Below are 27,859 nucleotides of genomic sequence, written 5' to 3'. Positions count from 1 at the left end.
TTGATGGAGAAATAAAAAGCTTTTCAAACAAGCAAAAGTTAAGAGAATTCAGTACCAGCAAACCAGCTTTACAACAAATGTTAAAGGGACTTATATGGTCAAGAAATACAAGAGAAGAAAAACATTTACAAAATGAATCCCAAACAATTAAGAAAATGGAAATAGGTATATATATCTCAACAGTTGCTTTAAATGTAAATGGATTAAATGGTCCAACCCAAAGACACAGACTGGCTGAATGGATGCAAAAACAAGACCCACATATATGCTGTCTACAAGAAACCCACTTCAGACCTAAAGACACAAATAGACTGAAAGTGAGAGGATGGAAAAATATATTCCTTGCAAATGGGAAGCATAAGAAAGCTGGAGTAGCAATCCTCATATCAGACAAAATAGACCTTAAAATAAAGAAGATTGCAATATATAAGGAAGGACACTACATAATGATCAAGGGATCAATCCACGAGGAAGACATAACATTGTAAATATCTATGCATCCAACATAGGAGACCTCAATACATAAGAGAAACACTAACAGACATAAAAGGAGAAATTGACAGTAACACAATAATAGTAGGAGAACTTTAAATCCCCACTCACACTAATGGACAGATCTTCAAAACAGAAAATTAATAAGGAAACACGAGTCTTAAATGATACATGAGATGAGATGGATCTCATTGATATCTTCAGGATATTCCATCCAAATGCCAAAGAATACACCTTCTCAAGTATACGTGGAACGTTCTCCAAGATAGACCACATCTTGGGTCACAAATCAAATCTCAGTAAACTTAAGAAAATTGAAATTATATCAGGCATCTTCTGTGACCACAATGCTATGAGACTAGATATCAATTAAATAAAAAAAAACCTGTAAGAAACACAAACACATGGAGATTAAACCACACATTTCTAAATAACCAACAGGTTACTGAAGAAATCAAAAGGGAAATCAAAATTTTATAGAAACAAAGGACATGAAAACATGACAATTCAAAACCTATGCTGCTGCTAAGTCGCTTCAGTTGTGTCTAACTCTGTGCGATCCCATAGATGGCATCCCACCAGGCTCCCCCGTCCCTGGGATTCTCCAGGTAAGAACACTGGAGTGGGTTGTCATTCCCTTCTCCAATGCATGAAAGTGAAAAGTGAAAGTGAATTCGCTCAGTCGTGTCCGACTCTTCGCGACCCCATGGACTGCAACCTACTGGGTTCCTCCATGCATGGGTTTTCCCAGACAAGAGTACTGGAGTGGGAAGCAGCAAAAGCAGTTCTAAGAGGGAAGTTTATAGCAATACAATCCTACCTCTAGAAACAAGAAAAACATTGAATAGACAACCTAACTTTACAACTAAAACAGTAGAAAAAGAAGAAGAAGAAGAACAACAACAACAACAAAAACCCCAAATAGTGGAAAGAGATAAATCATAAAGATCCAAGCAGAAATAAATGAAAAACAAATGCAGGAAACAATAGTAACAATTACTAAAACTAAAAGCTAGTTCTTACAAAATTGACAAGCCTTTAGCCAGAATCATCAAGAAAAAAAGAGAGAAGAATCAAATCAACAAAATTAGAAATTAAAGAGGAGCAGTTACAACAAACAATGCAGAAATACAAAGGATTATAAGAGATCTTATGAACAACTATATGGCAATAAAATGGATTACCTGGATAGATTCTTAGAAAAGTTCCATCTTCCAAGACTGAACCAGGAAGAAATAGAAATTATGAAAAACCCAATTACAAGCACTGAAATTGAAGCTGTGATCAGAAAGAACCTGAAAGAAAGTCAAGTCACTCAGTCGTGTCCAACTCTTTGTGACCCCATGGACTGTAGACTTCCACGCTCCTCCATCCATAGGATTTTCCAGGCAAGAATACTGGAGTGGGTTGCCATCTCCTCCAGAGGATCTTCCCAACCCAGGGATCAAACCCAGGTTTCCCGCATTGCAGGCAGATGCTTTACCATCTGAGGCACCAGGGAAGCCTGACCAAAAATCTCCCAAAAAACAAAAGCCCAGGACCATATGGCTTCAGAGGAAAATTCTATCAAACATTTAGAGAAGAGACAATACCTATCCTTCTAAAATTCTTCCAAAGAATTTTAGAGGAAACAACACTTCCAAACTCATTCTATGAGGCCACCATCACCCTGATACCAAAATCAGACAAAGACAACACAAAAAAGGAAAGCTACAGACCAATATCACTGATGAACATGGATGCAAAAATCCTCAACAAAACTTTAGCAAACAGAATTTAGCAACACATCTAAAAGGTCATACACCATGATCAAGTTGGTTTTATTCCAGGGATGCAAGGATTCTTCAGTATATGCAAATCAATCAATGTGATACACCATATTAACAAATTTAAAGATAAAAAACATGATAATCTCTGCTGCTGCTACTACTGCTGCTAAGTCTTTTCAGTCGTGTCCGACTCTGTGTGACCCCATAGACAGCAGCCCACCAGGCTCCCTGTCCCTGGGATTCTCCAGGCAAGAACACTGGAGTGGGTTGCCATTTCCTTCTCCAATGCATGAAAGTGAAAAGTGAAAGTGAAGTCGCTCAGTTGTGTCTGACTCTTCGCGACCCCATGGACTGCAGCCTACCAGGCTCCTCCATCCATGGGATTTTCCAGGCAAGAGCACTGGAGTGGGGTGCCATCGCCTTCTCCGATAATCTCTATAGATGCAGAAAAAGCCTTTGAAAAAATTCAGTACTGATTTATGATTAAAACTCTTCAAAAAATGGGCATAGAAGGAACCTACCTCAACATAGTAAAGGTCACATATGATAAGCCTAAAGCAAACATTATTCTCAATGGTGAAAAACTGAAAGCATTCCCCATTAGATCAGGAACAAGACAAGAGTGTCCACTTTCACAACTATTATTCAACATAGTTGTGGAAGTCCTAGCTACAGCAACCAGAGAAGAAAAAGCAATAAAAGGAATGCAGACCAGAAAAGAAGAAGTAAAACTCTCTCACTGTTTGCAGATGACATGATACTGTACATAGAAAACCCTAAAGATGGTATCAGAAAATTTCTACAGCTAATCAGTGAATTTAGCAAAGCTTCAGAATTCAAAATCAATACACAGAAATCACTTGCATTTCTATATACTAACAATGAAATCAGAAACAGAAATTAAGGAATTAATCCCATTCACCATTGCAACAAAAAGAATTAAATATCTAGGAATAAACTTACCTAAGGAGACAAAAAAAAACAAACCTGTCCACAGACAATTATAAGACATCAGTGAAAGAAATCAAAGATGACATATACAGATGGAGAGATATTCCATGTTACTGGGTAGGAAGAATCAATATTGTGAAAATGACTATATTACCAAATGCAATCTACAGATTCAATGTCATCCCTATCAAATTACCAAAGGCATTCTTCACAGAACTAGGACCAAAAATTTCACAATTCATATGGAAACACAAAAGACCCTGAATAGCCAAAGCAGTCTTGAGAAAGAAGAATCGAGCTGGAAGAATCAACCTTCCTGACTTCAGATTATACTACAAAGCTACAGTCATCAAGACAGTATGGTGCTGGCACAAAAAAAAGAAATATAGACCAATGGAACAAGATAGAAGGTCTGGAAATAAACCCATGCACCTATGGGAATCTTATTTTTGACAAAGGAGGCAAGAATATACAATGGGGCAAAGACAGCCTCTTCAATAAATGGTGCTGGGAAAACTGGACAGCTACATGTAAAAGAATGAAATTAGAACACTTCCTAACACCATACTTAATGCTAAACTCAAAATGGATTATAGACATAAAGCAAATACCAGAAACTATAAAAATCTTAAATGAAAACATAGGCAGAACACTTAATGACATAAATCAAAACAAGATCCTCTATGACCCCCCTCCTAGAATAATGGAAATAAAAACACAAGTAAACAAATGGGATCTGATTAAACTTAAAATCTGTGGCACAGCAAAGCAAGCTATAAGCAAAGTGAAAGGACAACCCTCAGAATGGGAGAAAATAATAGCAAATGAAACAACTGACAAAGGATTAATTTCCAAAACATACAAGCAGCTCAGATAACTCGATGCCAGGAAAACAAACAACCTAATCTAAAAGTGGGAGAAAGACCTAAACAGACTTTTCTCCAAGGAAGATATGCTATGCTACGCTATGCTAAGTCACTTCAGTCGTGTCCGACTCTGTGTGACCCCACAGACGGTAGCCCACCAGGCTCCCCCGTCCCTGGGATTCTCCAGGCAAGAACACTGGAGTGGGTTGCCATTTCCTTCTCCAATGCATGAAAGTGAAAAGTGAAAATGAAGTTGCTCAGTTGTGTGCGACCCTCAGAGACCCCATGGACTGCAGCCTTCCACGCTCCTCCATCTATGGGATTCTCCAGGCAAGAACACTGGAGTGGGTTGCCATTTCCTTCTCCAATGCATGAAAGTGAAGAGTGAAAGTGAAGCTGCTCAGTCGTGTCTGACTCTGTGCGACCCCATGGACTGCAGCCTACCAGGCTCCTGTGTCCATGGGATTTTCCAGGCAAGAGTACTGGAGTGGGATGCCATTGCCTTCTCCGCCAAGGAAGATATACAGATGGCTAACAGACAAATGAAAATGTGTTCAACATTGCTTATTATTAGAGAAATGCAAATCAAAACTACAATGAAATATCACCTCAGACCAGTCACTGTGGCCATCATCAAAAAGTCTACAAATGCTGGAGATGGTGTGGAAAAAAGGGAATGCTCTTGCACTGTTGCTGGGAATGTAAATTGATACAGCCACTATCGGAGATGGTATGGAGATTCCTTTAAAAACTTGGAATAAAACCACCATATGACCCAGCAATCCCACTCCTAGGTATATACACTCAGAAAACCAGGGTTGAAAAAGACACATGTACCCCACTGTTTACTGCAGCACTATTTACAATAGGTAGAGCATGGAAGCCACCTAGATGCCCATCGACAGATGAATGGATAAAGAAGTTTGGTACATATACACAAAGGAATATTACTAAGCCATAAAAAGTGAATGCTTTTGTATCAGTTCTGATGAGGTGGATGAACCTATTATACAGAGTGACATAAGTCAGAAAGAAAAAATATCATATTCTAATGCATATATCAGAGAAGGCAATGGCACCCTGCTCCAGTACTCTTGCCTGGAAAATCCCATGGGTGGAGGAGCCTGGTAGGCTGCAGTCCATGGGGTCGTGAAGAGTCACGACTGAGCGACTTGACTTTGACTTTTCACTTTCATGCATTGGAGAAGGAAGTGGCAACCCACTCCAGTGTTCTTGCTTGGAGAATCCCAGGGACAGGGGAGCCTGGTGGGCTGCCGTCTGTGGGATCGCACAGTCAGACACGACTGAAGTGACTTAGCAGCAGCAATGCATATATATAGAATCTAGAAAAATGGTACTGAAGAATTTATTTACAGGGCAGCAGTGGAGAAACAGACATAGAGAATAGACTTATGGACATGGAGAGAGGGGAGGAGAGGGTGAGATGTATGGAAAGAGTAACATGGAAACTTACATTACCATGTATAAAATAGATAGGCAACGGGAATTTTCTGTATGGCTCAGGAAACTCAAACAAGGGCTCTGTATCAACCTAGAGGGGTTGGATGGGGAGGGAGGTTCAAAAGGAAACAAGTGTATGTATACCTATGGCTGAGTCATGTTGAGATTTGACAGAAAACAAACAAACACAAAATAATAACCCCCCCAAAAAAGAAGTTAACATAAATAATGGAGTTTGAAATGTCATAGCTAGTAATGTGATAATATAAAAAGACAATGTAAATATAAAAGATTAATAGCTTATGGACTATAATTGCTTACTTATCAAATGTAATAGAAAGCTTTGATTAAATAATTATAAGGCAAATGTTAGATAACAAGAACATTTTTAACTATAAGAAAGCTCAATAGATTAATTTATGTACTTTATATACAAAAATATTTTAGACTTTATTTTATATAGTAAATGTGCAAAATATTTAAGTATGCAATAATAATATATGTAAACATTTACATATATGAGTATATAGTAAATAATGTATATATATAAATATAGCATAAATTATATAATATGTAACATAAATGTGAAAGTGTGTGTGTATGTGTGTGTGTGTAGTGAGCTCTTGCAATACAAAGCCTTTCCAAGGATTTCACTATTATTGTTATCAACAATAGTAAATATTCTTTTGATAAGCCACATAGATGGAATCTTTTAGCCTGAAGAAATTTTAGTAAAATTACAATAATGCTCTGCGTTACTAATATGACCAATACACAGGGCTTATATTTTTAATTCCAAACCCTGGCTTCTTTAGATTTGTCAGCGGTTGATGTGTGTACATGTGTGAAACAGTTTCCTCCGTAGTCTGTGAGGTTTCTCAACAACTTCTGCCTCTGCATTTAGCAACTTAGGATTTTTATGACTCAGGAAGAGTGTTCTACCACTCTTTCCAAGCTTTGAGAACCAGTTGTCTAGGCACTCGTGGGAAAGAACAGGGCTATGGAGGAATTTGTTTTGGGTCCCTGGTCTTTCTGAGGATGCGACTGTCTGCCTGAGCTACCCTCTTCCTCACGGCTGCTGCTTGTAAAGTGGAAATCTCTCCTGAGGGGTAGGGAGGGAGGCGGAATCTGGGTCGATGATGGGAGGGGCCTCAGGGGTGATGATGGGAGAGACCCTTTGAAGAGGGTCTCTTCCGTTTCTTTACAACATTGCCAAGAACCAGGGCTGTCCAGTAAGAGGATGTATTAAAACCAGCCAGAAATCAGAGGAGGGGAGCAAGTACAACAGTTTCCATTATACTGGGAAAAACAAAACAAATAAACTTCCCTGGCGAATTCCCTAGCTTCACTCAGCTACATAGAGTTACTTGCAAAATTACAAAATTTATTATACTCTCACTAAAGTCTTATATATTCAGATACTATTATTGCACCCTGAAGGCTACTCATTTTTTTTTTAATTTTCTGAAAGCATCAAGTCCTGTTTGTTTTATCTGTTTATTTTGGGTGACATTTGTTTTGAGTTTTATGCTCTTTATTATCTTGCATCGATTGCCCCATTCGTTACTTATTGTGCATTTGTCTTCTCTCTCCTGAGTAACTTCAAGATAGAGTTGTTTCAAAACAGAAAGTTGGGTGTCATGGGAGAGATATCGAGGCTTCCTGGTTCAGAGCAAAGCCCTGCTCTGGGGAGACATGATGCAGAGACCACGCCTCCTCAGCAGGGACAGTGGGTTCCTGATGTGGCTTCTGTTTGCTGTGCTGTCTGTCTCCAGGACACGGAGATGCGGATGAGCATGAAAGGCAGACGTGGCGGGAGCAGGGAGATGAATAGTTCTCTGGAAGGGTGTCCTCAGTGGACGCGAGGTGGGGATGCCTACTGGGGAGCATCCTGTGGAATGACTCCTGTGGACGGGAGGATACAGAGCAACAAGGGCAGAGGGAGCCAGGGGGCTGCACGAGGGTTCATTCAGATGGCCTCAGTGACACCAGGGCCATTGGAAACAGTTCTGGAACTGTATTCCATCCCATGGGGATAGAGTACCCCATCCCAGGGACCATGGGGTGGTCCCTGACATGATCTGTCCCTGAAGACATGGGCCCTGGCAGTCTGTCCCTGAGGGTCCCCTGAGGGCACTGGCAGCAAGCAGCCGCCACTGGCCACTCCTTCCATGTGGCGCCATCAGTGGGGGGCACCCCGTGTCCGCCAGGAGTGCTGTCCACTTCAGGAGTCCCACCATCTAGCCGTGGCGCTGGTCAGAATGATCAGTTAGAACCACATTACCATACAGGACTAACTTCCTCAGTGAACTGTCAAGGTGTGTAAAGTCCCTTCACCATTCCAATTTCCCTTGTGAAATGCACAGCAGAAGAACTCATGCTCATGTGCAAAGATTTGACAGCACACATATACAACGTTTAAATGTTTTGTCAGGCCACATGACTAGATGATTGGGACCAGGATTCAAAATCCAAGGCCAGACCCTGTTGTATTATGTGAAGAAGGAAACATTCCACTCATCACTCCTGGGTTCAGCTAAACATGCAGATTCATGGAAACAAAGAGATCATGCAAATAAGAATATTTTTTAAAAATCAAGAATACTTTAAGTTTCTTTGACATTAATTTCTCATTTAAATGCTTTCTTCTCTGTAATCATCTTCTGTGTTTTTTCACTCTTTTAACCTTCTTGAGGCTTTCAATGGCTAAGTCGAAGATCTCTCTTGATAAATGTCGCACTGCACTTGAAAATATGTGGGATCTTTTCAAATATCCTTTGATACTGATTTCTAACATCAGTTCAGTTCAGTCACTCAGTCATGTCCAACTCTTTGCAACCCCATGGACTGCAGCATTCCAGGCCTCCCTGTCCATCACCAACTCTCAGAGTTTGCTCCAACTCATGGCCATTGAGTTGGTGATGCCATCCAACCATCTCATCCTCTGTCGTCCCCTTCTCCTCCTGCCATCAATGTTTCCCAGCATCAGGGTCTTTTCAAATGAGTCAGTTGTTCGCATCAGGTATTGGCCAAAGTATTGGAGTTTCAGGTTCAGAATCAGTCCTTCCAGTGAATATTCAGGACTGATTTCCTTTAGGATGGACTGGTTGGACCTCCTTGTTTTCCAAGGAACTACCAAGAGTCTTCTCCAACACCACAGTTCAAAAGCATCAGATCTTCAGTGCTCAGCTTTCTTTATAGTCCAACTCTCACTTCCATACATGACTACTGGAAAAACCATAGTTTTGACTAGATAGACCCTTTGTTGGGAAAGTAATGTCTTTGCTTTTTAATATGCTGTCTAGGTTGATCATAACTTTTCTTCCAAAGAGCAAGCATGTTTTAATTACATGGCTTCAGTCAGCATCTGCAGTGATTTTGGGGCCCCCCAAAATAAAGTCTGTCACTGTTCCCTATCTATTTGCCATGAAGTGACGGGACCAGATGCTGTGATCTTAGTTTTCTGAATGTTGAGTTTTAAGCCAATGTTTTCACTCTCCTCTTTCACTTTCATTGAGAGGCTCTTTACTTCTTCTTTGCTTTCTGCCATAAGAGTGGTATTATCTGCATATCTGAGGTTATTGATATTTCTCCCTTCGATCTTGATTCCAGCTTGTGCTTCTTCCAGCCCAGCATTTCTCGTGATGTACTGATCTCTAACATAGTTCCACAGTGATAAGAGAAAAGAGTGCACGATTTCAACCTCTTTAGACCATGAAATTTTTAGACCTTGTTTTGTGTGTCTAGATATGTTCCAATATCTCCTGGTTTATAGTATATGGGAGCTTGAGTAGAATTTGTACCCTGATGTTGTGTGGACATTGTATAAATCTTAATCATGTTGAATTGGTTCATAATGCTTTTCAGGTCTACTATATCCTTCTACTTCTCTCTGTTTTCATACTGTTAATTTTTGAGAGTTTGATATAGAAACTCCAACTAAAAATCTTAATTTATCTACTGAAAAAAATAATTGTAGTATATAGCAGAACTATCTGTAATTTTGCTCTGTATTTTCCAAGTCTCCTGCAAATGAGTTATTATGCTTTCATTATTTTAAAAAAATAAAAATTAGAAAAAATATTTTTAAAAATAATCCAGTGGTCTTTTAGGTAGAAATAATACCAGCTTGGGCTTCCCTGATAGCTCAGTTGGTAAAGAATCTGCCTGCAATGCAGGAGACCCTAGTTTAATCCTTTGGTTTGGAAGATCCACTGAAGAAGGGATAGGCTACCCATTCCAGTATTCTTGAGCTTCTCCTATGGCTCAGCTGGTAAAGAATCCACCTGCAATACAGAAGACCCATGTTTAATCCCTGGTTTGGGAAGATCCCCTGGAAAAGGGAAAGACTACCCAGTCCAGTATTCTGGCCTGGAGAATTCCATGGACTGTACAGTCCATGGAGTTGCAAAGAGTCAGACATAACTAAGCCACTTTCACTTTCAGTATCAGCTTGCCATTATGCTTGTGTAATGGTTATGAATTGGCTCCAAAGCAAAGAGCATAACCCAGGACGAAGGCAGTCAGGCAGGAAAAATTCTCTTCTGCTCAGGAAAGTGTCAGTGTTGTTTTCTATTCAGACCTTCAGCTGATTAGATGAGGTCCAGCCACCTGGAGAGGGGCAAGCTGCTCTACTCAGTCTATGGATTTAATACTTACTCTCTTTCCAAAACCACCTTCACAGAAATATCCAGGAAAACATTTGACAAGATATCTGGGCACTCTGTGCCCCAGTTAAGTTGACATATAAACTAACCATCACACTCCTTTTACAGATAAATCAACAGGCTCTGAGGTAACTTACACAGGCAACGTAGATACCAGGTTCTGAGCAAAAATTTGAACACAGAGCTTCATGGTACTCTAGGTCCATATATGTAAATCATATTTAAGCACGTAAATCATAAATATTTGCTATTTTTTAATTTAATAAAATATAAGTTTGATGTTTAAAGCAAATTATTTCATATTAAAATTTCATTTTTTAGTTTCATCCCACAAATGACTTCCCACTTTTTACCCCCCAGAAATGACCAGACAAGTAGAATTTCCTAAAATATTTGATGTAGGGCTTAGAAAAATTAAGAAATATTTACAGTTGAGAACTATAATTTTAGAAATCAATACCATATATGTATTTTTATATTGCCTATAGGTTATGAGAGTCTGGAAGTACTGGTGTCCTCTTATTTAGCATTTTATTCCAAGCACTCAGAACAGGATTTCCTCATACTAGCTCCCCACCAATGAATATTTGTTAAATTTTGAGTGATTAAAGGACTAGATGAATAAACAAATACCTTTTATCTGTCCTCAAAATTTTTCATGAATGTAACAGAATTAGAAAGTGGTGGCAAGCAGGTTTGGATGTAGATAATAGTCTCACCACATATTATTTTTGCTTCTAACACTGTGATTATAAGATACGATCTTGCTGGCAGATAGCCTTGCATTAATTATTCACAAGCTCTTGTACTGGTTTAGTTTGCATCATTCACCCCTTAGAACATGTCCCTATTCCAGGGGTTGGTAAGAAAGCAGTTATGACTGGAGATGCTGTGAAGATAAAATGCAGTTTCGCGGTATTGCTCTGAGTCTTAGCTGATAATTTTTCTTTTGTTTCTTCCAGTGAAAAAGGCAATTGAATTGAAGTCAAGAGGAGTCAAGGTGATGCCCAGCAAGGACAGCAGCCATAAGAACTCTGTCTGTAAGTCACCCTCTCTCTGTATGAGGATGAATGTGTCCATTAGAGGGGAGCGCTTCTGGAGAAGTGCTTCTCTAAACTGCCTTCCCCACTGCATCTCATTCTGCTTTCCTACTTCAAAACATTCAAAAGTATTTTCTGGGAGAGAGAGTCTGCACTAACTCCACTCTATTTGGAGAGACCGTGTGATCATCTTAATTCTAAATGTATCTCCCACCTGCCTGTGCCCTCTGCCCTCATGGGCCACTGTCTGAGACTGGACCTTCCAGAGTTCTCTATTAAGTAGCCGTTCCACCCTCAGGTGTTTTGATCCCAGTTTCTCTTTCCATTCTAGTATATACTCAAGGATATACTCCCTGTTTGATAATTATGGGCAGTATTATTCAAATTGAACCGGGCTTAATGAAGGAAGAAAACTACCGGAGGGCAAGAAGAAAGCAAGTAATTATTTCAAAATAAAGGTTTAGTATTTTGCTGTTGTTAGTTTTTAGTTCAGAATGTTTCCTAAAATGGGGGATGTGGTGTTTATAATTATTTTGCAGTTGACTTTTTTTATGGACAAAAACCTTGCAGAAGCGGCCCATAGGAACAGAGAAACTATGTACTGAGTGAACCCTTCCATCAAATCGACATGAGGTCTGAGGTCAGAGCAGGCAGACATCAAATGCATCTCTTAGTGCCACATTCAAGCAGGAGCTTGAATGTGAAAAAGAAAATAAGTATGTCTGCGTCCTTATCTGAATACAAATTGACAAATGAGTCATAACTCAGTGGTATTAGAAAGCGTTCCGTCCTATCTCTCAGCAGTATTACGCCACGTTTTTGTTAGACTTGAAAATTAATCATTAGAGGAAATGAAGAATTGAGGAAACTGCAAGCCTTCTAAGATCAGCCTTGTAATAAATGGTAATATGTTATTCACGCGGAAGGTGTGTCTGAGGAAACTAAATTAAGTGCTTCAGAGAAAAGAGGACACAGACTTTGAAGCTGGAGAGACAAGGATTCAATAGCTGTGAGAGTGTTGATTGTATTCAAATCCAAGTTGCATCATTTATAAAAGTAAAATGGTAATGATTCTTGTTGAGTAGATGAAGCATGGTGTTTATAACTGCCTGTTCCAGTATAGGGCAGGGAGTGGGCATTCTGCAACCACATCCGTTAGGAATTTGCTGTACATAAAGAGAAGAAGGGACGATTGTACATAGTAGGTCAGCCAAGATTTCAAACAACCTGGATCTTACTTGCCAGAGAAGGAGGTAGGGCCCAGAGCACTGACCTTGTTTTCTAAGATCTTAGGAAATAGTTTGACTCCTCACAGGAGGTGAGCCCAGGACACAGAGCCCATAAAGCCCCATCCAGGATACAACCTTTTCCTAGGAAGCAGTGACCCCCTTCCCATTGTGATGGAATAGAAGGGGGCGCACAAAGATGATGCATGCATTTTATAGATATGGTGAGGCTTCCTGCAGGCATGTCAGTTGCTGACACTCTTATTAAGTCATTTATATACAGATTATCTGATTTATTTACATTCAGTATTTATATTAAACGTTGTGTCTTTGGTACTTGTCTCATTATTTTTTCAAGCCATTCAATAAGCCATGGCCTCTATATTTCTGGGCTTCCCTGGTGGCTCAGAGGGTGAAGAATCTGCCTGCAATGCTGGAGACCCAGGTTTGATCGCTGGATTGGGAAGATCCCCGGGGGAAGGGAATGGCAACCCACTCCAGGATTCTTGCCTGGAGAATTACACGGACAGAGGAGCCTGGCAGGCTATGATCCATGGGATTAAAAGAGTCAGACATGACTAAGGGACTAACACTTAACTTTCACTTTTCTTCACTTGTGGTTTGCCCTGAGTGTGGGATTTTTCTTGGAGACGACAGCCTCTGATGTTCTTGAGGTTAAATCTAAGTATACAGCCCTCTTGGCACAACGAACGTAGCTTGCTCTGGATCTCAGTTCCTCACCCCCTGAGGGTTTGGGAAAGGATGTAAGGAAATACAGAAATGTTTAGCCTGGGATCTGACAGCTATGATTCGCTGTTGGCCCGCCTCATCTGTGTGGACCTCTATTTTGATAGTTTTCTTTCTACCTGGACGTTTTTGTTTATGAGTCTGTCTTCTTCCCGAGACTCCTCACAGAGTAAGAAATGGGACAGCAGAGGCTGTGTGATTATCCGTTGACCGCCTCCTCTGCCTGCCCACCCCCTGATCAAAGCCTGCGTCTGCTGCCCGTCACAGGTGTGGAGCAGAATGACAGGAGTGACTGACAAGAGCAGCTGTCCTCTTACTCTGAATGCTTACTTTGTATTAGAGTATAGTCAACTGACAATATTGCTGGTGTCAGGTGTAGAACAAAGTGATCGCATTATGTGTATACCTGGATCTATTTTTTTCAAATTCTTTTCCTTTTTTACTGTATAGACCAGAGTTCCCTGGTCTATACAGTAGGCCTTTGTTGGTTATCTATTTTTAATATAGTAACGTGTACGAGTCAATTCAAACCTCCCCATCTATCCCCCCTCCATCGCTGTTTGCAATAGCCAACACATGGAAACAACCTAAATGTTGACATATGAATAGATAAAGAAGTGGTATTTGTTTTTGTTGTCCAGTTGCTAAGTCACGTCCAACTTTTTGCAACCCCATGGACAGTAACTTGCCAGGCTTCTGTGTCCTCTACTGTCTTTCAGAGTTGGCTCAAGAAGTGGTTGTACATACACAATGGGGTTCTGGGGTGGCTCAGTGGTAAAGAATCTGCCTGCCAATGCAGGAGATGCAGGTTCATTCTTGGGTCGAGAAGATCCCCTGGAGAAGGGAATGGCAACCCAGTCCAGTATTCTTGCCTGGAAAGTCCCATAGACAGAGGAGCCTGGTGGGCTACAGTCCGTAGGGTTGCAGAGTCGAGCATGACTTAGCAACTAACACACACATACACACACGATAGAATATATATTAAATGGAATATAACCCAAGCTAACAAGCACTTAACAGGTGTTTGATGATTAAATAAATGAAGAAGGAAAAATATCCATGTTGTGGAGCAAAAGCCCTACATATTTTCACTTTTATGCCTCTCAATGAAATCTGATGAATCATTTGTGGATTTTGCCCTGGAATCACTAAGTCAATTTGTTCCTCCATCCTGCCCTGACTGCATGTTACCAATTAAACCTCAACAATTCACTCTAATCCTTAACATGCATCAATTTAACCATATAAGGTGGAGTGACCTGAAAGGCTGTGTAGATATTTCAACTCATCTATAGAGTGAGGGCCATTTTCTACATCATCTCTTAGAATGAAATGACTTACAAATTTAGTTTTTCATCAGTTTCATTTATTATTAACTAACAGTGTTTGCAGGAAACCCCAAAGATAATCAAGGTATTAATTCTGCAGAATGCTGTAAGTATCTAGTTAATTAAAGCTTTAAAAGATCCCAGCATTACTGGGCAGCACACAGCAAGAAGGGTACCTGGGATAACTCAGTCAGCTCCTTCCCATCTGCTTTGCATCACTGAATAATGTCGGGGGCTCCTCTTTATTCTGGGATTGGAAGCGCTTGGTACCTTACATGGTGGTAGCTGTAGACTTCAGAGAAGGCAGTGGCACCCCACTCCAGTACTCTTGCCTAGAAAATCCCATGGACAGAGGAGCCTGGTAGGCTGCAGTCCATGGGGTCGCTAAGAGTTGGACAGGAGTGAGCGACTTCACTTTCATTTTTCACTTTCATGCATTGGAGAAGGAAATGGCAACCCACTCCAGTGTTCTTGCCTGGAGAATCCCAGGGTCGGGGGAGCCTGGTGGGCTGCAGTCTATGGGGTCGCACAGAGTCGGACACGACTGAAGTGATTCAGAAGCAGCAGCAGCTGTAGACTTACTTTCCTCTTCCTTTTCTTCTTGCCATTCTTGTCTACAGAATACAATGCAACAGAATACAATGTTAGCAGCCCTAAGTGTGAGAGTCAGGAGGGTAGGTAATCCATTACTGCCCGTCTAACTCAAAAATGTAGAACTCTGTAGGGAGAAGGACAAACAAAAGCTTTGGTTGTTATTTTTCAGCTAGAGATTGTTCTCTCTGTGTAAAGTTAAAGACAAATGACTTTACAAATCCACTATTGATTTGTTGTAACTCAGTCAGAAGAATTGATGGCACATGCTGTGTATTAAGCATCTGCAGTTACAACAGTTTATACCCAAACAGGATAGGACATTTGGTTCAGAGCCATTATTTAATGTAAAGCTGATTGAAACATGGTGGAAAAATGGGAAAATATAATGCATTGTGTTATAAACCCTTGGGAAAAAAATAACAACAGCATACTATGAAATTAATGACCCTAAAATTCTTCTACTTTTGACTGTAAGCCATTTATTTCATTGTCTTGGTTTCCATGGGCAATCAATTTTCTTCCACCTCTGAAAAAATATCTGAAATGAAACAGAATGATATTTATTCAAAATTGCCAAATAGTCCTGTTAATGAAAGACAATTGATCAAATATTGTCTTTTATAATATGTTGTCTTTCTCTTTTGCCTCAGACACAGTTATTTGGAAGGGCACATTTTACGAGTTTTGTAGTTCCATTTTTTGGGGCAACAGTGTAAATGATGCCTTAGCTACAATGTACAGTTAAAGATGCAGTTGTAACAATGTAATATTTGATTTAGCTTCTTAACATGGTGTGGCTCATTAATCCACTTTCTAAAATACATCCTTATAAATGACCATGCTAGCTGTGCTGGGTCACACTGTGTCATCCACTTATCACTAAAATCACTACATTCAGTCCTTGTCTTCTTATGTTTGGGATAATTTAAGACCAAATGGAATATATTAGTATGTAATATTCCCTTTTTACTTACATTCCAGGGTGTTAAATGGAAAAAAAAAAAAAAAGAGTTAATCTTGTCTTTCATAATTTCTTCCATTCCTGTCAGCCTCCACACTTAGCAACATAATCACACACAAAAATGGACTCCGCCCAGAAAAAGACTCTCCTTTCAATCCTCTCTCTGTAAACAGGGATTAGTGCAAGCTAAGGAATGGGAAACAAAGAAACCATTAATCCCTTTGAGATAGGGGTAAAACGAGAGATAAAGGAAAGGCAAAGCATCCCAATAATAGTCACACTGGAAAGCAGTTTCAGTGTGATCCACTGCTGGAGCAGAATGAAGCATCTCTGATTAATGGCCCTAGACCTCTCTCTCCATTTCCACACTGGTGCGTCCACCTGCCCACCCAACATTTGCACACGCAAGTGTAATAAGCATCTCTCTCCTTCTGAACAAAGGCCACTGCTCTTCCCTGTTGAAGACCCAGAGCCCGGCGCCATCCCTGCCCTGCCAGCCTGCTGCCCCAGCCACGTCAGAAGCCAACCACATCTCTTCACCCCAAACCACCACTGTTCTTAGGTGCATTACTCACTATCTCACCCCAGATTCCTATCGCTGCCTGTGTCCCTGCGGTCAAGACCCCACACTTCATCCAGAGTGATCGGAAGGACTCATCTGTGGAATCTCATCACTCTTCTGCTCAGAACCCTTTGAAGCTTTCCCATCACCGCCCAAGTGAGCCCACGTCCCTTACAGAGACCCACAGGACCACCTCACCCCTGCTCCCCATCTGTTCTGCCCCAGCCCTTGTCCACTAGCTTTGGGGCTAGTTCTTAAAGCTCCCACCTCAGTCTTCGTTCCTCTGTCTCCTCAGTCTGAGGTGGTTTCCCCCAGGCGCCTTATCTCTCCCTTCCTTCACATCATTTCTCAGAGCTTACCTGCTCCCTGGGCTCTCACTGGTCACCCTGCATACCTTTTGCACACCTTGCCCAGAGATCACTTTACCCCTCTGGTTACCTGTTCTGCTTTTCTCTGTATCATTTATCACAGTATGTGATACATATGGGCTTCCAGGTAGTGCTGCGGTAAAGAATCTGTCCGCCAGTGCGGACTTGTCCATTGAATGACTGACTTTCCTAGTTGTGTGGAGGCCTGAAGGAGCATGGCAAGGTGACGTCACACTCTCCTTCAGTGAGGTCTTTGTGCTCCATGTCATCTTCATGCCTTCAGCATGAAAACCTTGAGGAAAGACCGACAGCTGTGATGGAGATATTAAAAATACATTCTTTTCCTAGAGGAAATGAGTCTCCTGGTCATTCAAGCCATGTAAATGTTTATCAGACCAGGAGCATTATAAGAAAGATAGCAACACTTATTGAGCATTGAGTAAAAATAGAAATTTATTAGCTTTCAGAATAGTAGTAGGTCAACCCATAAAATGTAAGAATCCATAGACAGGATGTTAAACAACATTAAATTAGGTCCTTTGCAAGTCAAGACACCATGTTTTCCAAGACACTGTGTTTTCTATATTGTACCTTGTCAGTGACTGATTCCCTCAAATCTCTCATTTATAGACATGTGCTTGGCAATGGTTAAGAGAAAATCATTCTTATTACCAAAATTATATGTAGTATATGAATGAGGCACAACTAATTAAATAACTGGTCAATTAAAATAAAATACCATAGTCTTGGAATCCCTATACCTGCTGCATGGAAGGAAACATTAAAACCATGAGGAATGAGTCTTTTTCAAGTTTTTGTAACAAGGTGACAGTGTCTGGTAGTAAAACCTCATTGTCAGCCTGGATTCTGTGCTCTAGTAGGCTAGAAAATACAACACTCTAATTTTCCACTATGCCACTGCTGGATGAATCCATTTGTTACTGAGTTGATGACTAGGACATGCTGGCTTTCAGAAAGGGCATTTGAAGAACCACAGAGAAAGCCAGCCCTGCCACTCTCCAGGTGCTTCTCTGGATTTGGAGCTTGAAGAGGGCTGTGGTCATGAGATGGGATGAGGGGAGGAGAATGGAGTGAGGCTGTTAAGAAACTCGAGTGACTCCCTTAATAGGGCTAAGACAGGCTTCTCAGGGAGCAGAAGTCACACCACGACCCTCAATCTCATCAGCTATAGATGATGCTTTGTGTGGTTTCCACCTCGCAAACTTTATTCCAGAAATAACTTGCAGACAGCATTTTCATCAGACCACACTTCACCAGGTAACTGGATATATTATTGTTTTATGAATCCCCACATGAATTGTCTTTAAAAATTAACAGGATTTGCTTTATCCAGTTACAAAAAAGAGCACACATTTTGTTTTACAATAATATTTTTATGGTCACTAAGCTTGTTACTACATTGCTGGAAATGTCACCCATCATCATTTGTTTTTAGGGGACTTTATTGCTCTAGTATTAATGGGTGATTTATTTGAATGATGGTAGACCAAAGTGATTTGTAAAACTGCTAAAACAAGGCACGTCTGCTGTGCTCTATGCTGGATTTCTGGCACTGAGTGCTCTTGATCTTGCTTTAAAGCAGGTTTTGACAGTGGAAAAAATAATAGCTCCATTAACCTCTAACAGTTCTATCAAGGTTTAATAAAACACAAAGGATAATTGCCCCTATCTGCTTTGTTTCATCATAAAATGCAACAATATGAAGTTTTGCAATTGTTAAAGAACCTTGTTTTCTTAACAAAGATCCATTCCCATCTAGCATGAATATAGTAGGTTGTACAAATTGCTTCATAAATCAGGTAAGTAAATTATGCTTGCAGTTTCTAAATAGGCCTTTGTCACTGCAGGAGCTAAAATATCTTTTAAAATGCCAAGGAAAATCTTGCTGGGAAGAGAACTGCTATCTAGATACATTGGGAAGAATGGCATCATTGGTGACTAGAAGCAAAGCTAGGAGGTTCATCAATTATTTATCACATCATTTACATACGTAATTTCTTAAGTAACCAGAAAAAAAGAATCTGTTAAAATATGGGAAGCAAGATATAGCTTGGTTCAGTTGTGCTGTAAACGCAATAGAAAGTAAAATCCTTTATAAATGGGTTCAGCATATATTTACAGAGGATAATCAATTAACTAAAGGTGTGCAAAATGACTACAGGTTTGTCCTTTTATTTCAAAAAGTGAATGGGAAAAACCCTACAGATTATAGCAGACTTGAAAGAGCAGTATATATCTTAGCATTTCCATCACTTACCTTTTAGAAACCCAACATATCACACACATTTTTATTAAATTTTATAAAATAACTTAATCTTCCCACATAAGTGGATAAAAAACACTCTGAAACTGTAGAGAACTGTGGGACTGTTGGTGTTGTGTGTCAACACAGGTACCTAATTCCAGTAGCTGTTAGGAGAGTAAATTGCTATTACTATTTCATTGTAATTTAATTATCTTATATGATCAAATGTTTGCTACTGAGCAACTTCAGTCAGAAGCTCTAAAGATTAAACTAATTAATCATGGTAGCTCCTTTATGAATTAAATTAAAACCTTCCATTCTATACACAAGGCAACTAAGTCTGCCAGTTAAATTAATTAGCCCTGATATAAAGATAGATAGGGAAGTCTGGACTTAAAAACCAAGAAGTACTCAGAACATCAAGCGGAATTCAGAAAAGACGCACAGTCCTTAAGCCTCATCATTTTATTTAAAACACATTTTTAACGGTGAGAGGAGAATACTGAAAATACTTTCAGATTAAGTCCTTTCATAGAATCACAGAATTGTAAAATTGAACTTGACTTTCAGCTTTCAGGGTGACAGTCTATCCAGATTGATAACCCTGCCTCACTGAAGAAGAAATTCAGAGATAAATGAACTGATGTTGATCAATGGTGTTAGTGCTGATAATTTATGTTGATTTTAAGAGAAGCAGTTTGTGCATTCATGGGAAAGGTGAGGAGAAGCGTGGTTTCTGCCTGTTTATTTCAACGGAGGGAGGAGGGGAGATGCCCATCTTCATTCAGTTATTCAGGGGACTCTCAAGCACTCAGGTTCAGGTAAGAAGCTGGTGCACTCACACCTACCTGCTTCACAGGTGACCCTCTAAAGACTGGCACACCTATCGTGTATCCTCCACATTGTCTCTGGGTTGCCAGTCTCTTTTTTAACAAGAATACCACCAACAACAAAAAGAAACTTTATTTTGAAATGATCATAGATTTTCAGGAAACTGTAGTAAAATCTACAAGGAGGCCTTGTACCTTCACCTGATTTCCCTAATTGTGGGATAATCTTAAAACTGGAGAAGTGACTTTGGGACAGTCTACAGAGCTTATTCAAACTTCACCAGTTTTCCCTGGGCGCTCTCATGCGTGTGTGGGTGTGTGTGTGAGTGTGGGTCTGCACAGTTGCGTCGCCTGTGTGGAGTCCTACAGTCAATGCACACAGCAGTGCCCCCCTCGAGGCTGCCCGCAATGCTCTCCTGGGCTAGTGTTCACTTGGTCAGTTTGTTATTTCAAGAGTGCCACGCATACGGAACGTACACTGTTACCTCTTGTGACCAGCTTTTCCCCTCAGCACAACTCCCCTGTGAACCATCTGAGTGGTCGTGTGTATCAGTACTTGGTTCTTTTTTGTTGCCATAGGATTCTCCACGGCAGGGATATATCACTGTTTAACCATTGGCTGTTGCATGACACTGGGTGTGCTTCCAATTTTTGCTCTTAAGAACAAAACTCTTACTGACATTGTGAAATGAAGAGTTTTCCCATGAATATGGGTTTTCATTTCTCTTGAATAAAGTCCTGGGAGAGTAAGTGCTGGATCATATGATAGCACGTCAGTTTTATAAGAAACTGCCAAACAGATTTCCGGAGCAGCTGTACCATCTTATGTCCCCAAAACAACATATATGTGATGCAGTTTCTCAGCATGCTTGCCAGCATTTGGTGTTAACACTTTTTTTTTTTAATGAGTTATTTTGATAAGTAGCCATTGATATCTTATTATGGTCTTAAATTGCATTTCTTAATGGCTAATGATGGTAAATGTCTTACCTGCTCATTCGCCATTTGTATTAAATCTCCAGTGAAATGTTAGTTCACATATTTTGCCCATTTTCTATTTTTTTTCTCCTGTTGAGTTGTGAGCATTTGTTCTGTAGTCTAGATACTAATCTTTTGTTGGGTATGTGGTTTGAAAATATTTTCTATCCATCTGTAGCTTGTCTTTTCATCCTCCTCAAAGGGTCTTTTGCAGAGCCAATCTCCTTTTTAGTTCATAGATTTCCATGTAGAAAACATAGATTCTGGTTTATTTTAAAAGCAGGAAGGTTTGGCAATGCTGGGTCTGCAGTCATGCCTGACGTCCGCAGGAATAGCTGGCTGGTGGCTGCCCTGTGCAGAAGAGGAGTGAACCCCATTGACCAGAACCCCAAGACCTGCTTACCTCCTGAAGGCCATTTCAGTTTATAATCCTAAATCTTAAATCTTGGCTACTTATGTGGCCTGTATATAGAAGGCAAAGAAACTGTGAAAATGTTCTCATTCATAATCTCAGGATTTATAAGATTTTTCATGGGAATTCAAATGAGCTGTATTAATCATGACATAAGGGAATTCAAATTATGGAAATAAAGCTTAATTCAAATGCTAAAGAATGAAAGAAACATATTTTACAAATTCTTGTTGTTTTTTCTAAGATTCTTAATCTTTTCTTTCTGATTTAGCATACATTTTTAGGTTTATAATGGACAATTTTGTTTCCCTTACTTACTCTTACTCTCTTGTCTTGAATGCAAAATGGAACAGCCTTAGTATAAATCTTCAATGATATATAATGATGATATTTAATTTCAGAAGCATTCACCAATTTTTTAAACTAATCTCTCCAAATTAATTGCTGCACTAATTGGATTAAATTAGATAATTTAATTACAGCAAATGATTCTATTTATTTGTTACAGTACTGATTTGGTCACATCCCTTGGGTTCGATGCATTTGCATTATTTTCATAAAGAGGAAGCAGATGGAGACAATTACTAACTAGTTGTTATGCCAGAAAGAAAAGCAAGTTATGTTTTAAAATAAGTGAAAAATATATGGAAAGTCAAGGAGATAAGCTGAGATTAATTAGTAAAGTGCTTTGGAAATGGAAAGCACCATATTTTGTGAACACTGTATATTGCAATTATTACTATAATACTTTACAGGGACTTCAATTTTCCTGTTTAAATCACCTATTTTGTAGTTTGAATTGTCAGTTTGAAAGGCATATGAAAAAGTATACACCATGTGACATCCAAGCAAGATACTTTAATCATATATCTGGGAATGTCATAGCTTTAAGTAAAAATCCAAGTTTATGTAAGAAATTCTCCACACACATCCCCCGCCAGCCCCAGGAAAATCTTTACAGCTTTGTCGTGCAGATGTACATATAAAAAGCATTTCACAACTCTTTGTAGGTTTCTGACATTGGAAAAAGTGATCTCATATAGTTATCTGTACTTTTTGTAAGGGCTAATTCATATGTTATTTTTTTTAAAGATCTGTAAGAATTAGAAGATCTTAGTTGCATTAAGTTAATATATCATGCAAAGAATACAGTGGTAATTTCTGTGAGCCACCCCATGGACTGTAGCCTGCCAGGCTCCTCTGTCCATGGGATTCTCCAGGCAAGAATCCTGGAGTGAGTTGCCATGCCCTCCTCTGAGGATCATCCCGACCCAGGGGTCAAATCCACATCTTACGTTTCCTGCACTGGCAGGCAGGTTCTTTACCACTGGTCCCACTTGGGAAGCCTGTGAAATAAGCAGGATCCTCTGATAAACTGTAGAAGTATTTGCGGATTGATCTACTATTTACATCCATGTCATTATGTATTCAGTACACTAAGAATAGGGTTTAGCAATCTATAGTCTATCCTTCCAGCCAAGCAAGCAGCCATCCTTTTTTCAGGCACTATTTTCTAGAATCCGTATAAAAGCCATTTATGACTTGTTCTGACCCAATTTTAGTTTTATGTTACATGCTATTTGCATCACAATGGCATATTTAAGATTGCTTTAGTTGAAGGAATAACTTCATTTCTCTTTTTCACTCCTTTTAGCGGTGAAAATGACAAACTAAAAATCTCTTCTCTGGATGTTCTTGTAAAATATGTGAACCTTTTTCTCCAGTACTATCACCCTTCAGAATAATAATTTTCTTTTATCTGGTGGAAGACAAATAAATAGATACCCTGTTAATGTCTGCTTATATATCTGTGATATACTCTAATCATAATATTCTCATGATTTTTATGTTACTAATTCAGTCTATTACGAGGATTAATTGGAGTGTATTTTGGTAAAATGAAGCTTAGTATATGAGACAATCTGAGTGATTCCTTTTCTTGTTGTTATTAACTCAGCATTTCTTATTGGACGTGAAGTGTTTTTGGTATAGGACATTAATTTTCAAATTCTTCATTACAGCTCTACAATTTTAATCCGATCAGGCCTTCACCCTTGTTTCACAGGCTCCAGAGATTTCTTGTGCCTCTAAATCTACTTTTTGACAACATCCGGAAGGCCCTCTGTGATCTCGTTCTCCTGTTCTTCTCCAGCATCACTGCCCTACACTTCAGCAACACCCACACACGCATGCAGGCACACACACACACACACACACACACACACACGCACACACACTCACTTTCTGATCCCCTTCTTATTTTAAGTCTCCCTGTGTTTTCCTCAGGAAAGCTTCTTCTGGGGAATCTTTGGGTGGGTGGGATGAGGTCCACGTGAGCTGACGAGCGCCTTGAAGAGTGTTCGTTCTGAGTCATCCCTGTGGGGATGTGAGAGTCAGTGCCTGGGGGCCAGTGAGGACGCACAGCCACATGGCTGCTGGTGAGACCTGGAGGTGGGCTTCAGGCGTCTCAGCCCAAACAATTGAACACCGTTGCTACCGTTATAAAGAGGGAAAATAGGAACCAATAGATGTTGCAATTATTGATCATACCTCTCTCAGAGAGTCGCATAATGAATCACAAAGTTGATTTGAGGTCTGCTCCAGACAGAGAAGATTGTAAGTTATGGCTCTGCTAATAATGAGACTGGAACCCAGGCATCCCAGCTTATGATCTGGGTGAAGACCGCCTTCCCAGAGAAATGAAAGAACAGCAGAGTCAAGATAATCCCAGAGTGTATTGATCTTGAAGCCATATAAAGTATAGATTCAAATTCCTTCTGACAATATTCAAGTTATATAGTCTCTTTAGCCATTGTTTTAATTACTATAACTGCCTCCTACCTTTTTTTAAAATTAATAGGAATTAGTAACCAAATAAAATAGTATTAAACATTAATTTACTAATATCTGAAATACTAATGACAATATCTACCTTCTAGGGTTGTTTTATTCACTTATTACAGGTCACATAAAACAGCCCAGTGCCCAAAGTGCACAAACAGATACTTAATAGCAATATTCATTGTAATTATTTATTTTTGTTAAGATAGAAAATATGCAGACCTTTATCATAGTTACATGTAAAATGAAGCCACCACTTCATTCAGGTAGACTGTGAACATTTTATTTTGAAACATCAGTTTTTAAATGCTTATTTATATTCAAAGGGAAATTATAAACTAGATTGCACACCAGAAGTTTTTAACCTCTCCCCATTGAGACTGATACGGTGGATGAGACAGAAGAGCAGCCACAGAAGTACCATGACACTGAAGATGGCCCTTCAGCATCCCGTGCATGGGCACACACACAGACGCACACACACACATGCACACACACAGACACATGTGTACACACACACACATGCACACACACATGTACACACACACACAGACAATGTAGCTGACTGTGATTTTAAGAAAATGTGATAATAATTTTTTAAAATTAATGCATTCAAATAAGTCACCCACTTTAAAACCTCAACATTTGCTAATTTATAAAATAAAAATATAGTTATCCATTTTTTTAAAGGATTTGAATTACATCACATAGCAGAAAAGCATACTAAAGGCTGCTTTGTACAAGCCCTAGCAAAGATAAAATCAGCTTTGGGCAACTATGTGTAATTCTCTTCACCTCCCTACAACTGTATTCATCCCTTAATAAAACCAAATAAAATTAGATTTTGAGAGTGGCAGTGATGTTATCATGGAATGAACTTAAGTCTAGTGAATACTGAACATTGCAAATGTTAGTTAACTTACAGGTATTTGATTACAAAAACCTATTTGGAACATGTCCCCCCCCCCACAGCTGACTGAGACATCCACTGGACTGCCCCCCTCCCATTTGAAAACCCCTCAACAGAACTGTGAGTATTTACCCACATGCAATGCAAAGCACTCTCCAGTATTTTGTCCAAGGTTAGCAAATTTGAGATTTCTGTTTTAAGTTTATTATCGTTTTGTTTCCTAATGCAAGAACTCTATTAATCCACAGCCTACCATGTAAAATACCACGTATAGTGTGGGAAGTTACTCATTATTGACATTTTATAACATTCTCATTATTTTAAAATTTTGACAATTAGGAATAAAGTGGCTGTAAATACCCATGTGCAGGTTTCTGTGTGGACACAAGTTTTTAGCTCCTTTGGGTAAACACCAAGAAGTGTGACTGCTGGATCATATGGTGAGAGTGGGTTTAGTTTTGTAAGAAACCACCAAATGGTCTTCCAAAGTGGCTGTGGCAAACTGCATCTCCACCAGCAATGAATAAGTGTTTTTGTGGCTCCACATATTCACCAGCATTCGGTGTTGCCCATGTTTTGAATTTTTACCATTTTAATAGGTGTGCAGTGGTATCTCGTGGTTGTTTAATCTGCATTCCTGTGATGATTTATGATGTATCTTTTCATAAGCCTGTTTGTCATCTGTATATTTTCCTTTGGGAAGTATCTGTCAAAATATCTAACACATTTTACTTGGGGTTTTTGATTTTCCTACAATTGAGTTTTGAGAGTTCTTTGTATGCTTTGAATAATAGTTCTTTATCAGATGTATCATTTGTAAATATTTTCTTCACATCTGTGGCTTAGTTTCTTATTCTCATGTTATAGAGCAGAATTTTTAAATTTTAATGAAGTTCAACATCTCAATTTTTTACAGATTATTCTTTTTCATTTTCATTTAAAAAGTCACTGACAAACCCTAGGTCATTTAGGTTGTCCCCTGTTACCTTCCAGGAGTTGTATAGTTTTGCATTTTACATTGAGGTCTTTGGTCCATTTTGAGCTAATTTTTTGTGAAGAATGTAAGATCTGTGTGTAGGTTAATTTTTTTGCATGTGGATGTCCATTTGTTCCAGCACCATCTGTGGAAATGTCAATCTTTTCTCCATTGTACTGCCTTTGCTCCTTTGTCAGAAAAGATCAGTTGGCTGTAATATTTGTTTGGGTCTACTTCTAGACTTCCTATTCTGTTCCATTCCTCTATTTGTATATTTTACCACTATCCCAAAGGCTTGATGATTATAGCTTTAAGGTATTATTCATTCTTTACAGTATGTCAGAATTTGCATCATGCTATAGTTTCACCTGGAACTTATAAACTGTTAAGTGTTTTGTTTTGTTGTTTTTTTTTAATTGAGGAGGAAAGAAAATTCAGAGTCGTTTAGAGAAATCTTGCAGAAGGGACACTAAATTTCAGTTCACTCAAAATCTAGAATTTACACACTTTTGTCAACAGTTTTTTTCCCACCATTTCATTTTACATATAATAATTATAAATAGTTGCTAATATTTATTAGGCATGTCCATTGTAAGAAAGTTTTACACATATATGCTATGCTAAGTCACTTCAGTGGTGTCCGACTCTGTGCAACCCAATAGACAGAAGACCACCAGGCTCCCCCGTCCCTGGGATTCTCCAGGCAAGAACACTGGAGTGGGTTGCCATTTCCTTCTCCAATGCATGAAAGTGAAAAGTGAAAGTGAAGTCACTCAGTTGTGTCTGACTCTTTGTCCCCATGGACTGCAGCTTACCAGGCTCCTCCGTCCATGGGATTTTCCAGGCAAGAGCGCTGGAGTGGGGTGCCATTGCCTTCTCCGTTACACATATAAGAAAGACTAATTTTTAGAATCCATCTAAGAAATCACTATGTCCATTTTACATTATGGAACTGAGACTCACAGTGGGGTACCCAGGTTCACAAAGCAAATACCATGTCTGGTATCTGAATGGTAAATTCCTCTCTGTAATAATTACCTTATCTTTCTAAATATCACTGGAAGATCAATCTTTCTAAAGGAATTTTGAAGAAAAAAAAAAAAAACTTGAAGACTTACCACATTTAAAATTGGTGCTTTACATTTCTTTTATATTCCATTTCAAGACAAAAGAGACAATATTTCTGATTTTGGATAAAAATACTGTTGTACTCATTCACTTATCCATGCAACAAATATTCACTGTGCTCAACGGATGCCTTTTTATGTCCTTTTATTTAATCTCAACACGAAGGTGCTGCAATTACTTTAGAACAGTTACACAGACTCAGTATTCTGTGGTCCCAACACACTGAAAATCTTTATAAATAGATTTAGTGAGCAAAGAAATACTTTTGGGTTTTACTAAAAATTTCAGAATCCCCACCCCCTGGTGGGCTACTGTCCATGGGGTCACAAAGAGTCAGATATGACTGAGCAATACGGCACAGCACAAAACTTTTAAGATATAAAAAGGAGTAATACTAAAGTTCGGGTAAGCAATGAGAATGACCAGAAAGGAGGAATAAGGATTAGTGAAAAGGGGGGAATGGAATTGACTCCAAGGTCCATTGAT

General features: G+C 39.3%; 1 protein-coding gene across 1 annotated transcript in view; it reads left to right on the top strand.

Annotated features, from left to right (window-relative positions):
• Positions 1-27,859, top strand: part of CSMD1 (CUB and Sushi multiple domains 1) — a 2,070,704-nt gene that overhangs the window by 1,358,106 nt on the left and 684,739 nt on the right. The window contains exon 7 of the mRNA XM_070781602.1: positions 11,169-11,246. Within this exon, the coding sequence (XP_070637703.1) occupies positions 11,169-11,246 (78 nt within the window). The remainder of the gene's footprint in view (positions 1-11,168; positions 11,247-27,859) is intronic.

Source organism: Bos indicus, chromosome 27 (genome assembly GCF_029378745.1).
Source record: "Bos indicus isolate NIAB-ARS_2022 breed Sahiwal x Tharparkar chromosome 27, NIAB-ARS_B.indTharparkar_mat_pri_1.0, whole genome shotgun sequence".
Classification (NCBI taxonomy): domain Eukaryota; kingdom Metazoa; phylum Chordata; class Mammalia; order Artiodactyla; family Bovidae; genus Bos; species Bos indicus.
This window is presented reverse-complemented; position numbering and strand designations above follow the sequence as displayed.